The 13,426-nt window shown below is 44.4% G+C and overlaps 1 protein-coding gene across 1 annotated transcript in view; it reads left to right on the forward strand.

The window, feature by feature from the left end:
- The window catches only part of LOC110505504 (ryanodine receptor 3), a 160,970-nt gene that overhangs the window by 64,497 nt on the left and 83,047 nt on the right, over positions 1 to 13,426 (forward strand). The window contains exons 14-15 of the mRNA XM_090220746.1: positions 10,748 to 10,928; positions 11,809 to 11,944. Of these exons, the coding sequence (XP_090076872.1) occupies positions 10,748 to 10,928; positions 11,809 to 11,944 (317 nt within the window). The remainder of the gene's footprint in view (positions 1 to 10,747; positions 10,929 to 11,808; positions 11,945 to 13,426) is intronic.

The following is a 13,426-nucleotide window of genomic DNA, read 5'->3' on the forward strand; positions in this document are numbered from 1 at the left end:
TCAAAGTATACCTATGATAAAAATTACAGACCTCTACTTGCTTTGTAAGTAGGAAAACCTGCAAAATTGGCAGTGTATCAAATACTTGTTCTCCCCACTGTAAGTATTCATAACCCTGAGTCAATAGTTTGTAGAAGCTCCTTTGGCAGCGATTAGAGCTGTGAGTTGTGTTGGTTATGTCTATCTCAGCTTTGCACATATGGATTTGGGGATTGTCTCCCATTCTTCCTTGCAGATTTTCTCCAGCTCTGTTAAGTTAGATGAGGAGCAATCTTAAAGTCTTTTCACCAATTTTCAATGAGATTCAGGACTGGGGTTTGGTTGGGCCACTCAAGGACTTTCACACTCTTCTTCTGGAGCCATTCCAGCATTGCTTGGCTGTATGCTTGGGGTCATTACCCTGTTAGAACGTAAATCTTCGCCCCAGTCTAAGGTTGTTTGCACTCTGAAGCAGGTTCTCATCAAGGATGTGCCTGTATTTGGCTCCATTCATTGTTCCATCTATCCTGAACAGTCTTCCAGTCCCTGCCACTAAAAATCATCCCCATAGCATGATGCTACCACCACCATGCTCCACAGTAGGGATGGTGTTAGATGGGTGATGAGCTGAGTTAAAAAAAATTATCATCAGACCACAGAATCTTTTGCCTTTTTCTCAAGAGTGGCTTCATGTGCCTTTTTCTCAAGAGTGGCTTCCGTCTGGCCATTCTACCAAAAATCCCAGATTGGTGAAGTGCTGTAGAGACAGTAGTTTTCCTTCTGGCACGTTCTCCCATCTCAGCCAAGGAACTCTGTAGTTCTGTCAAAGTAATCACTGGGTTCTTGGCCACCTCTTGACCAAGGTCCTTTTTGCCCTGTTTCTCAGTTTGGTTGGACGGCCAGCTCTAGGCAGAGTCTGGGTAGTTCCATATTTTTTCAATTTACAAATTATGGAGACCGCTGTGCTCTTGGAAACCTTCAACACTCTAGAAATGGTTTTATACCCTTCCCCAGATATATGCCTCATCACAATTCTATCTTGGAGATCCAAGGACAGTTTTTTTCCCAAGTCAAATCACAGTTCTTTAGACTTCACTGCACTGTCAACTGTGGGACCTTATATAGACAGGTGTGTTTCTTTCTAAATCATGTCCAAACAATTGAATTGACCACAGGTGGACTCCAATCAAGTTGTAGTGACATCTCAAGGATGCTCAAAGGAAATTGGATGCACCTGAGCTGAATTTGGAGTGTCATAGCAAAGGGGTGTGTAAGTTCTGTATTTAATTTCAATAAATTAGCAAACATTTCTAAAAACACGTTTTCACTATGTCATTATGGGTTATTGGGTGTAGATCGGTGATGAAAAAAATCGATTTAATCAATTTTGAATTCAGCCTGTAACACAACAAAATGTGGAGTAAGTCAAGCGGTATGAATACTCTCTGAAAAAGAAACGCCCCTTTTTCAGGACCCGGTCTTTCAAAGATAATTCATAGAAATCCAAGAAACTTCACAGATCTTAATTGTAAAGGGTTTAAACACTGTTTCCCATGCTAATTCAATTAACCATAAACAATTAATGAACATGTACCTATGGAATGGTTATTAAAACACTAACAGCGTACAGATGGAAAAAACACCAAAAAACACCAAAAGAAAGATGCCCAGGGTCCCTGCTCATCTGCGGGAATGTGCCTTAGGCATGTTGCAAGAAGGCAAGACTGCAGATGTGGCCATGGCAATAAATTGCAATGTCCGTACTGTGTGACGCCTAAGACAGCGCTACAGCGAGACAGGACGGACAGCTGATTCAGTGGCAGACCACGTGTAACAACACCTGCACAGGATCGGTACATCCAAACATTACACCTGTGGGACAGGTACAGGATGGCAACAACAACTGCCCGAGTTACACCAGGAATGCACAATCCCGCCATCAGTGCTCAGACTGTCCACAATAGGCTGAGAGAGGCTGGACTGGGGGCTTGTAGGCCTGATGTAAGGCAGGTCCTCAACAGACATCACAGGTAACAACGTCGCCTATGGGCACAAACCCACCGTCGCTGGACCAGACAGGACTGGCAAAATGTGGTTTTCACTGACGAGTCGCGGTTTTGCCTCATCGAAGGAATGAGCGTTACCCCGAGGCCTTACTTAATGCAGCTGGTGGCCACACCAGATACTGACTGTTACTTTTGATTTTGACCCCTCCTTTGTTCAGGGACACATTATTCCATTTATGTTAGTTACATGTCTGTGGAACTTGTTCAGTTTATGTCTCAGTTGTTGAATCTTATGTTCATACAAATATTTACACATGTTTAGTTTGCTGAAAATAAATGCAGTTGAAAGTAAGAGGACGTTTCTTTTTTGCTGTGTTGATATTTTTTCCTCTCCTCTGCTCCTGACTGCATGTGCTGCTGTTGTAGCAGGGAGGAGGGCATTGCCTAGGCAACCTAAGACTTGTTTGCTACAACACCTTCCTTGTTTGAGCAGGAAGCAACAAAGTTTAATCACTTTGTGGAGTACATGTTACTATAGAGACCATGTTTTCAGCAAAAATGTGCTCACCTGCACAAATGCCTGGCCGCCTCAGTTCAAACTTTATTTGTCACATGCTTCGTAAACAACAGGTTTATGCTAACGGTGAAATTGTTACTTACGGGTAATTTTCCAACAATGCTGAGTTAAAGGTAGAACATAAATAAATGTATAAATAGAAATAGTGACACAGTGAATAACAAATAACAATAACAAATACAAATAACATGGCTATGTACAGAATACGATGTGCAAAGGTACACGGTTAGTGAATGACCGATACAGATTCTTTGGGGGGGTCCAGGAGGCCGATGGCCGATATTTTAGGCCACTATTCAATATTGTTACGTTTGAACATTTTGATGACAACATTTCCCAGAGACAGCCATGTATGCATTAGTGCATACATTTTCAAATAAAACATTACATTCAACTTTGTTTTTACAAATCTAACTACATAACAACATAATACTTTTATTTGAATGGTACATCTCTTGATAAACTGGGTAAATGAAGACGGCATAGGCCTACAATACAGGTGAATGCATATTCAATAGGAGTGTGTGCATTGAGTTATTGAGCTTGTTTTGGCAGATCAGTGGAGTCTGTCATCTGTAGCACCCTCGTCTGTTTGCATTCCATCTGTTACTTATATTAGCCTTTTGAGCAACACATTCTGCATGGAAGCATCACTCCAGCATGTCATGCCTGTATGGAAGGACATCATTTTGAATGGGGTGGCAGGTAGCCTAGTGGTTAGAGCGTTGGGCCAGTAACCGAAAGGTTGCTAGATTGAATCCCCAAGCTGACGAGATAAAAATATATAATTCTGCCACTGAACAAGGCAGTTAACCCACTGTTCCTTTATTTAACTAGGCAAGTCAGTTAAGTTCTTAACTGACTTGCCTAGTTAAATAAAGGTAAAATAAAAAATATAGGCACTGCTTTTAGTATGCAAATATAAAGTACCCTCTATTCAATGCAAATGGGTCCTACTTAACGTCATGATTTGTGATCACGGATGCTAATGAAACTAGTATTTTTGTAATTTTCCGTGATTGTGAAAAATTATTATTTTCAGCTGTCAGGATGCATCTCTAAACTCAGCTGCCAGGTCAAAATTCGCTAGTTCAGCTATCTGTCAGGAAATGGGCGTGTTGTAACTGGATCCTACTGCTACTATTTGGATAGAGCAAGACTGTAACTTCACTGCCTTTCACATCTCCTCACATCTCTCTCCATGGCTCATATCTAGTGCTACTGTTTACTGGTACTATGAGAACTAGCTCAATGGCAATGACATTTGCCACCAAGCCATAAATGTGCATAATATCTGACAAGGAGAGCAAGGGTAGGAGAAAATATGAAACTAGCATGCACGTTGTGTCTGAATGACTCAAATCTGCCCATACAGCGCCTTCAGAAAGTATTTACAGCCTTTGACTTTTTCCACATTTGTTGTGTTACAGCCTGAATTTAAAATGGATTTAATTGAGATTGTTTTGTCACTGACCTAAACACAATACCCCATAATGTCAAAGTGGAATGTTTTTTGAAATGTTTACAAGTGAATAAAAAATGAAAAGCTGAACTGTCTTGAGTCAATAAGTATTCAACCCCTTTGTTATGTCTAGCCTTTATAAGTTCAGGAATGAAAATGTGCTTAACAAGTCACATTATAAATTGCATGGAATCTCTCTGTGCAATAATAGTGTTTAACATGATTTTTGAATGACTACCTCATCTCTGTACCCCACACATACAATTATTTACTAGATCTCTTAGTCCAGCGGTGAATTTCAAACACAGATTCAACCACAACTACCAGGGAGGTTTTCCAATGCATTGCAAAGAAGGGCACCTTTTGGTAGACATTGAATATCACTCTGAGCATGAAGTTAATAATTACACTTTAGATGGTGAACCAATAAGCCCAGTCATTACAAAGATACAGGCGTCCTTCCTAACTTTCATCATGAGGCCAATGGTGACATTTAAACAGTTAGTTTTCTCCTATCACAGACATTAAACTCTAAGGATCGATCAACAACATTGTAATACTAACCTAATTGACACAGGGAAAAGAAGGAAGCCTGCACAGAATAAAAATATCCCAAAACATGCATCCTGTTTGCAACAAGGCACTAAAGTAATACTGTAAAATGTGGCAAAGGAATTACATTTTGTCCTGAATAAAGTGTTATGTTTGAGGCAAATCCAATACAACACATTATTGATTACCACGCTATATTTTCAAACATAGGGGTGACTGCATCATGTTATGTGTATGCATGTAATCTTTAAGGACGGGGGAGTTTTTCAGGATAAAAATAAATGGAATGGCGCTAAGCACAGACAAAATCCTAGAGGGGAAGCCTTATTATTAGTGAATTAACTAAACTAATATTACAGTAATTAGATTTTTTTTAACCAACAGTAATTCGATTTTGGTCACTGTCAATTCATCTATTTCTCAATACTGCAGCTTCCCAGCTAGATGTTCCTCTACATTGTGTAGAGCTCGTGGCTCAGGCGATGAGTGGCGGCTCACATAGCAGCCGAGGGACTATCGGCAAAGCAGATAGGGAAGGGCCAAAAGACTGGAAGGTCAAATATAGGCCCCATTTATCGGCTCGGCAGATTATCAGTCGTTCTCTAATGTAAGTAAGGGTGAAGTCTCCAGCTCTCTGATCACTACTTTCTTTTTCTGTCTCCTTCTCCTCCAACCCTACCCACTCAGCCCTGTGCTGTATATTCTACAATAAGGATTTGCTGGAGTCCAAGTCAAACCAAGATTCCTTATTTCTGAGCTCAGAGAGAATACCAGAGTTACACAGCGCAGGGTAGACAGTCTGAGTTCCAAAGCATTGGGTGATAAGCACATATCTTTATAGTTTCCTGTTCTTGAGCGGAACATTATCTATACAAGGACGCAGGTGCAAGCTGGTTTGCAACAGGATGATACTCCCAAGAACAGGAGATTATAAAAGGACAGTTTCACAAGGTTAGTCACATACTTAGTTATGTGGACACGTACAATTAAAATGTCCCATTACAGCCCCTACCCAAATGCTCATGTGCCGTCGCAATCTTCGCTCTCTCTCTCTCCCACTACTCTCTCTTCTGTTAAATCCCTTATTCTCATCTCCTGATTCTACCATTTCAACCCTGCTCTCCTGTCTTTCCGCATCCTATGACTCGCACTGTCCCCTTACCTCCCGGCCGGCTCGGTCCTCCCCTCCTGATCCATGGCTGATCATTGCGACAGAACAGGGCTGTCGGAAGCTGACAAAAATGGAGGAAAACTAAACTTCCAGAGGACCTATCTTCCTTTCACTTTCTATCACTCTAAATGTCAAGCTTCTGCCTCTAAGCTTAGGAACTGTTTTCCACCTACTCCTCCCTCCTCCAGCTCTAGGGATGACTTTGTCAATCACTTTGAAAAGAAGCTTGACGACACCAGCTCCTCATTCAGCCTATTGAGTTCACTGGTCCCACTCACACATAACTACCCTACGCCTTGACCTCTTTCTCCCCTCTCTCCTGTGACTAGTGTGGTCTGGCCACCCAACAATCTACCCGCTCCACCCCATCCCCTCCTCCCTTCTCCAGACCATCTCTGGAGACATTCTCCCGTTCCTCACTTCCCTCATCAACTCATCCCTGATCACTGTCTGCGTCACATCTGACATCAAAATGGCCAGAGTCTCTCCCCCCTAATCAAGATACCAACACTCGACCCCTCTGATGTCAAGAACTACAGACCGTAATCCCTTCTTTCTTTTCTTTCCAAAACACTTGAGCATGCTGTTTCTGACCAACTCACTTGCTATTTCTCTACAGAACAATCTTCTTGACCCTTACCAGTCAGGCTTCAAGTTGGGTCACTCAACCGAGACTGGTCGATTTTGTGTCAAAGAGGCTCTCCACACTGCCAATACTGACTCTTTCTCCTCTGTTGTCATCCTCCTAGATCAATCCGCTGCCTTTGACACCATGAACCATCAGATCCTCCTCTCCACTCTCTCAATGCTGGGTGTCTCAGACTCTGCACACTCTTGGATTGCATCCTACCTGGCAGGACGCTCCTACCAGTTGACATGGAGAGGATCTGTGTCTGTACCATGTACTCTCACTACTGGTGTCCTCCAGCGCTCGGTTCTAGACCCTCTCCTTTTCTCTTTACACCAAGCCACTCAGCTGCTTCAGATCCACACATAGTCTCTCCTATCATTGCGATGTGCATGACACTCAATTCATTTTCTCTTTCCCTCCTTCTGACACCCAATTGGTGATACGCATCTCTGCGTGCCTGGCAGATATCTCAGCTTGGATGTCGGCCTTCCATCTCAAGCTCAACCTTGACAAAACAGAGCTTTTCTTTCTCCCGGGGAAGGCCTGCCTGCTCCAAGACCTCACCATCACGGTTGACAACTTCACAATGTCCTTGTGCAAGGAACCTTTTTTTAACTATTTTTTTTTCTAAATTTTACCCCCTTTTCGTGGTATCCAATTGTTAGTAATTACTATCTTGTCTCATCGCTACAACTCCCGTACATGCTCAGGAGAGACGAAGGTCGAAAGCCATGCATCCTCCGAAACACAACCCAACCAAGCTGCACTGCTTCTTACAGCGCGCATCCAACCCGGAAGCCAGCCGCACCAATGTGTCGGAGGAAACGCCGTGCACCTGGCGACCTTGGTTAGCGTGCACTGCGCCCGGCCCGCCACAGGAGTTGCTGGTGCATGAAGGATATCCCTACCGGCCAAACCCTCCCTAACCCGGACGAAGCTTGGCCAATCGCACCTGGGCGTGAACCGAGAGTCTCTGGTGGCACAGCTGGCACAGCAGTGCCCTAGACCACTGCACCACCCGGGAGTCCCGTGCAAAGAACCTTGGTGTGACCCTGGACAACACCATGTCGTTCTCTGCAAACATCAAAGCAGTAACTCGCTCCAGCAGGTTCATGCTCTACAACATATGTACCTCACACAGGAAGTGGTGCAGGTCCTAATCCAGGCACTTGTCATCTCCTGTCTGGACTACTTAAACTCGCTGTTGGCTGGGCTCCCCGCTTGTGCAATCAAATTCCTGCAGTCCGTTTGGTGTTCAACCTTCCCAAGTTCTCCCATGTCAACCCGCTCGTCCGCACACTCCACTGGCTTCCAGTCGAAGTTCGCATCCACTACAAGACCATGGTGCTTACCTACGGAGCAGCAAGACGAACTGCCCCTCCCTACCTTCAGCCTCTGCTCTAACCTTACACCCCAACCTGAGCCACCTCTGGTCTTTTGGCCCTCGCACCCCTTCGAGAGGGCAGCTCCCGCTCAGCCCAGTCAAAGGTCTTCTCTGCCCCACCCCCCTTACTAGCACTCACTTTGCTAATAGCTACTTTGAGGCAATTTGTACTTACTATGACTGAGATACGGGGTTGACCCACCTGAATCAGAGAATTTGGATCAGAGCGTCTGCTAACTTACAAAAATGTAAATTTAAATGTAAAGTGACAAGGCAACAGGATAGATAATAGACTGAGCTGTAGCAGCAGCAGCATGTGTGTGTCTGTTGCATCAGTATGCATGTGTGTGCATGCGTATGTAGTGTGTGTGTGTGTTAGGGTGTTAGGGTGTGTGTGTGTGTGTGTTAGGGTGTTAGGGTGTGTATGTGTGTGTGTGTTAGGGTGTAAGTATATGTGAGTGTGTGGGTAGAGTCCAGTGTGTGTGCATGTGTATGTAGTGTGTATGTAGTGTGTGTGTGTGTGTGTGTGTGTGTGTGTGTGTGTGTGTGTGTGTGTGTGTTAGGGTGTGTGTGTGTGTGTGTGTGTTAGGGTGTAAGTATATGTGAGTGTGTGGGTAGAGTCCAGTGTGTGTGCATGCGTATGTAGTGTGTGTGTGTGTGTGTGTGTGTTAGGGTGTAAGTATATGTGAGTGTGTGGGTAGAGTCCAGTGTGTGTGCATGCGTATGTAGTGTGTGTGTGTGTGTGTGTTAGGGTGTAAGTATATGTGAGTGTGTGGGTAGAGTCCAGTGTGTGTGCATGCGTATGTAGTGTGTGTGTGTGTGTGTGTGTGTGTGTGTGTGTGTGTGTGTGTGTGTGTGTGTGTGTGTGTGTGTGTGTGTGTGTGTGTGTGTGTGTGTGTGTGTGTGTTAGGGTGTAAGTATATGTGAGTGTGTGGGAAGAGTCCAGTGTGTGTGCATGCGTATGTAGTGTGTGTGTGTGTGTGTGTGTTAGGGTGTAAGTATATGTGAGTGTGGGTAGAGTCCAGTGTGTGTGCATGCGTATGTAGTGTGTGTGTGTGTGTGTGTGTCTGTGTGTGTGTGTGTGTTAGGGTGTAAGTATATGTGAGTGTGGGTAGAGTCCAGTGTGTGTGCATGCGTATGTAGTGTGTGTGTGTGTGTGTGTGTGTGTGTGTGTGTATGTGTGTGTTAGGGTGTAAGTATATGTGAGTGTGTGGGTAGAGTCCAGTGTGTGTGCATGCGTATGTAGTGTGTGTGTGTGTGTGTTAGGGTGTAAGTATATGTGAGTGTGGGTAGAGTCCAGTGTGTGTGCATGCGTATGTAGTGTGTGTGTGTGTGTGTGTGTGTGTGTGTATGTGTGTGTTAGGGTGTAAGTATATGTGAGTGTGTGGGTAGAGTCCAGTGTGTGTGCATGCGTATGTAGTGTGTGTGTGTGTGTGTTAGGGTGTAAGTATATGTGAGTGTGGGTAGAGTCCAGTGTGTGTGCATGCGTATGTAGTGTGTGTGTGTGTGTGTTAGGGTGTAAGTATATGTGAGTGTGGGTAGAGTCCAGTGTGTGTGCATAGAGTCAGTGCAAGAGATTCAATAAAAAAGGGTCAATGCAGGTCGTCAGTGTAGCCATTTGATTAGGTCTTATGCCTTGGGGGTAGAAGTAGGTTCAAGTCTTCACTGATAAACGGTTATTTTATTTTCATGACAGTCTTCATCCATATCCATCGGTTGTACGGTAATTGTGCCAGCCCTACAAAAGTATAACGCCTACTTGACTGTAGTGTAATATGCATGCTGTCTGGGTGTAAAGCCCTGTAGACTGTGAATGCACAGCAGCATTTGAGCTTTTGGCCTGTGAGCAGTGGGCTGCACAGCTCACAAAAAGCACACTGCCTGCCTGGCTCAGTGACCCAGTCATCCGTGGCCAAACAGGACAATAAACACATCAAGCCATAAGGCCACTTACGGCCAGTCATGAATGAGAATGCTATGGAGCGAATAAATGTTCAAAGCCTCCTCATCTGCCACTATTAAACTGGCCTGTGACTGTGAATCAAACACATACCCCCCTCAGTTGGTCAAATATTGCTGACTGGCTTTCACCACTGTCCAGACCTAGACTGCCGCCTGTGAGCTGTACCTAAACCCCCCCCCCCCTCCCCTCCTCAGCCCCCCTCTGTGTGACAGAGCAGGGGCTCATTTTAGGTCACACGCGGAAATAACATTTCAGCATGGATGAACCTCAAGGCACAAATTATGTTCCTATGGCAGTCACTGCTTGAGTCATATTCTAATACTGGAGTTCGGTGTTGTTATGAAACCTTATGATTATCATATAATGATGTCATGATATAAAGAACCTGCTGTCATACACTGAGTGCACAAAGCAGTATGAACATGACAGACTGACCAAGTGAATCCATGTGAAAATTGGTGTCCCTTATTGTTTTTGTTTTCCCTTATTATTTAAATCCACTTCAATCAGTGTAGATGAAGGGAAGGAGACAGGTTAAAGGATGATTTTTAAGCCTTGAGATAATTGAGACATGGATTGTGTATGTCATTCATTCAGAGGGTGAATGGGCGAGACAAAAGATTTAAGTGCCTTTGAACTGGGTATGATAGTAGGTGCCGGTTTGTGTCAAGAACTGCAACGCTGCTGGGTTTGTCACGCTCAACAGTTTCCCATGTGTTTGACGAATGGTCCACCACCCAAAGGACATCCAGCCAACTTGACACAACTGTAGGAGGCATTGGAATCAACATGGGCCACCATCCCTTCGGAATGCTTTCGACATCTTGTAACGTCCATGCCCTGATGAATTTAGGCTGTACTGAGGGCAAAAGGGGGTGCAACTCAATATTAGGAATATTATTCCTAATGTTTTATATGCTCAGTGTATATTCCCTTGTTTTGATGCTGAAAAATCTACTTTTGCAAAATGGAGTACTTTCAAAGTTTCCTGTGGTGAAGATAACCCTTCTTCCCTGTTCCAGAGACCTGGACTGTCTGGGGGGAAAGAACCGTGCGTCAGTAGCCCTGCCCATCGAGGAGGTCCTCCAGACACTCAATGACCTCATCACCTACTTCCAGGTGCCTAATGCTGAGCTGGAGCACGAGGAGAAACAGATCATGCTGCGCTCTCTCAAGAACCGACAGAACCTCTTCAAACAGGAAGTGAGTTCATCCACACATGAAGTGCCGCGTCGCAATCCTGCCTGACGGTTGCTTGGCAGCAGAGGACAATAAAAGTCCAAAGTCAGGGGTTTCAATTGTGATTAAGGCAATTTTAGTAAGTGGTCATTGCAGGAGCCGGGCTTAAATGCAGTGTTGCCAAGACACGCTGTTTTTAAAGGCTAAATCAATGGATTCTTGGTACAGTATTTCAAAGCCATATTGTATTTCAGAGCATTGCTTTTCAACTGTCAGCAGTTTTGTTCCGAGTTTTTCTGTGGTGACAACAATGGCGTGGAGCCTTTTGATAAGCCTCTCGGCCCAAAATTGTTCTCATCAATTATAAAATGTCAGCTGCCTTCCCTTGTGCCTGTGACGTCAACTTCTCTCCTTAACGGAAACAAAAGCTGTTGCTGTGGATTTAAATTTCCCAAGTTGTTCACTTTGTCTCCAAGCAATAAGTTCATAACAGGAATTTATGTAAAATAGCTGTGTGCTGTGTTTAAGTAATGTTTACATAATTGATATAACCATACACAATACTGTTTCCGGCATACACCGATCCTGCCCTTGGAATGCTTCAATAACCCATCTATATCCCAGCCTACACACTTCTCCATAATTGTATTAATATCCCAAAATTGTTCTTTTCCATCCCGCTCTGCCATACGATACAGTTGTAAGGTCAATTATAAGTTATAAAGTTATAAATCACCTGCAATTTTCCTTTCTCACAGCTGGGCATGCTGCTTAGCATACCTGATCGCTATTACCATCCTAGATTAATCATCCAGGCATGAAGGCATGGGAGAGACTAGGAGCAGGTTAATTGAGGACACATGATGATGATGTCAGAGTAATAATGGGTATGTCTTTGTTTCAGGGCATGCTGACTCTGGTGTCCTGCTGCATCGACCGTCTCAACGTGTACAACAGTGCAGCCCACTTTGGGGAGTGTGCCGGGGCAGAGGCTGGGGCTTCCTGGAAGGACATCCTCAACCTGCTCTATGAGCTGCTAGGTGAGAGAGACAATAGAAGAGTATATCCTCCAAATAGTATTTTACAAAAGTCATCACACCAATATAGTTACAATCACATAAAGTGTCACAGTAAAATCGTTAAACACAACAGTAGACAAAGACAGGACAACCTGTCTGCTCCTTGCTTGTTACACACACACACACACACACACACTTCACAGTAATCAATCATTGTTGCCTGCCACGAAAGCCCTGGCGTTCTCTGAGTCCCAGTACTGCTCTTACCAACCACAGGCCTGCGTCTCACTGCTGCCGTGGGATTATTTGTCTCAGCTGAGCTGGCATTTACAGAGCTGTTTATGGTCCTGTAGGTACTCCAAGGTGGTGTTTTCCCATCTTAACACGCCTGTCTGTGAGGATGACTCAGTTAGGGCAGGCACAATTCCTGTATAACTGTGTAACCGACAGGTATGGTTGAAGACCGTCATGAAAATAAAATAACAGTCATAACCGTAAAATAAATATGACATACAGTACTAAGCAAAAGTTTAGACAAACCTACTCTTTCAAGGGTTTTTAGTTATTTTTACTATTTTCTACATTGAAAACGTCAAAACTATGAAATCATGGAATCATGTATTAACCAAAAGAGTGGTTAACAAATCAAAATATATTTTATATTTGAGATTCTTCAAATAGCCACCCTTTGCAATGACAGCTTTGCACATTCTTGGCATTCTCTCAACCAGCTTCACCTGGAATGTTTTCCCAACAGTCTTGAAGAGGTTCCCACATATGCTGAGCACTTGTTGGCTGCTTTTCCTTCACTCTGCAGTTCGACTCATCCCAAACCATCTCAATTTGGTTGAGGTCAGGGGATTGTTGAGGCCAGGTAATCTGATGCAGCACTCCATCACTCTCCTTCTTTTTAAAATAGCCCATACACAGCCTGGAAGTGTGTTGGGTCATTGTCCTGTTGAAAAACAAATGATAGTCCCACTAAACCCAATCCAGATGGGATGGCGTATCGCTGCAGAATGATGTGGTAGCCATGCTGGTTAAATGTGCCTTGAATTCTAAATAAATTACGGACAGTGTCACCAGCAAAGCACCCCCACACCATAACACCACCTCCTCCATGCTTTACGTTGGAAAATACACATGCGGAAATCATCTGTTCACCCACACCACGTCTCACAAAGACACAGCCGTTGGAACCAAGAATCTCCAATTTGGACTCCAGACCAAAGGACACATTTCCACTGGTATAATGTCCATTGCTCGTGTTTCTTGGCCCAAGCAAGTCTCTTCTGTCACATATGCTCTCTCTCCGGTGCTCTAGGTCATCATGCTCCCGCGCCTCAGCTGGATTGACATGTTCCTGCGCCTTAGCAGAGGTGACCGGTCCGCTCCTGATCCCCGGGATCGTCATCCTGGTCGGCGTCCTGCGGCTGGAACCGCACGTTGGGGAGGGGGTACTGTCACGTGTGCTCCCTCTCCGGCCTCTAGATCACCAGGCTG

This window comes from Oncorhynchus mykiss, chromosome 25 (assembly GCF_057628025.1).
Source record: "Oncorhynchus mykiss isolate SJ-2025 chromosome 25, ASM5762802v1, whole genome shotgun sequence".
Taxonomy (NCBI): domain Eukaryota; kingdom Metazoa; phylum Chordata; class Actinopteri; order Salmoniformes; family Salmonidae; genus Oncorhynchus; species Oncorhynchus mykiss.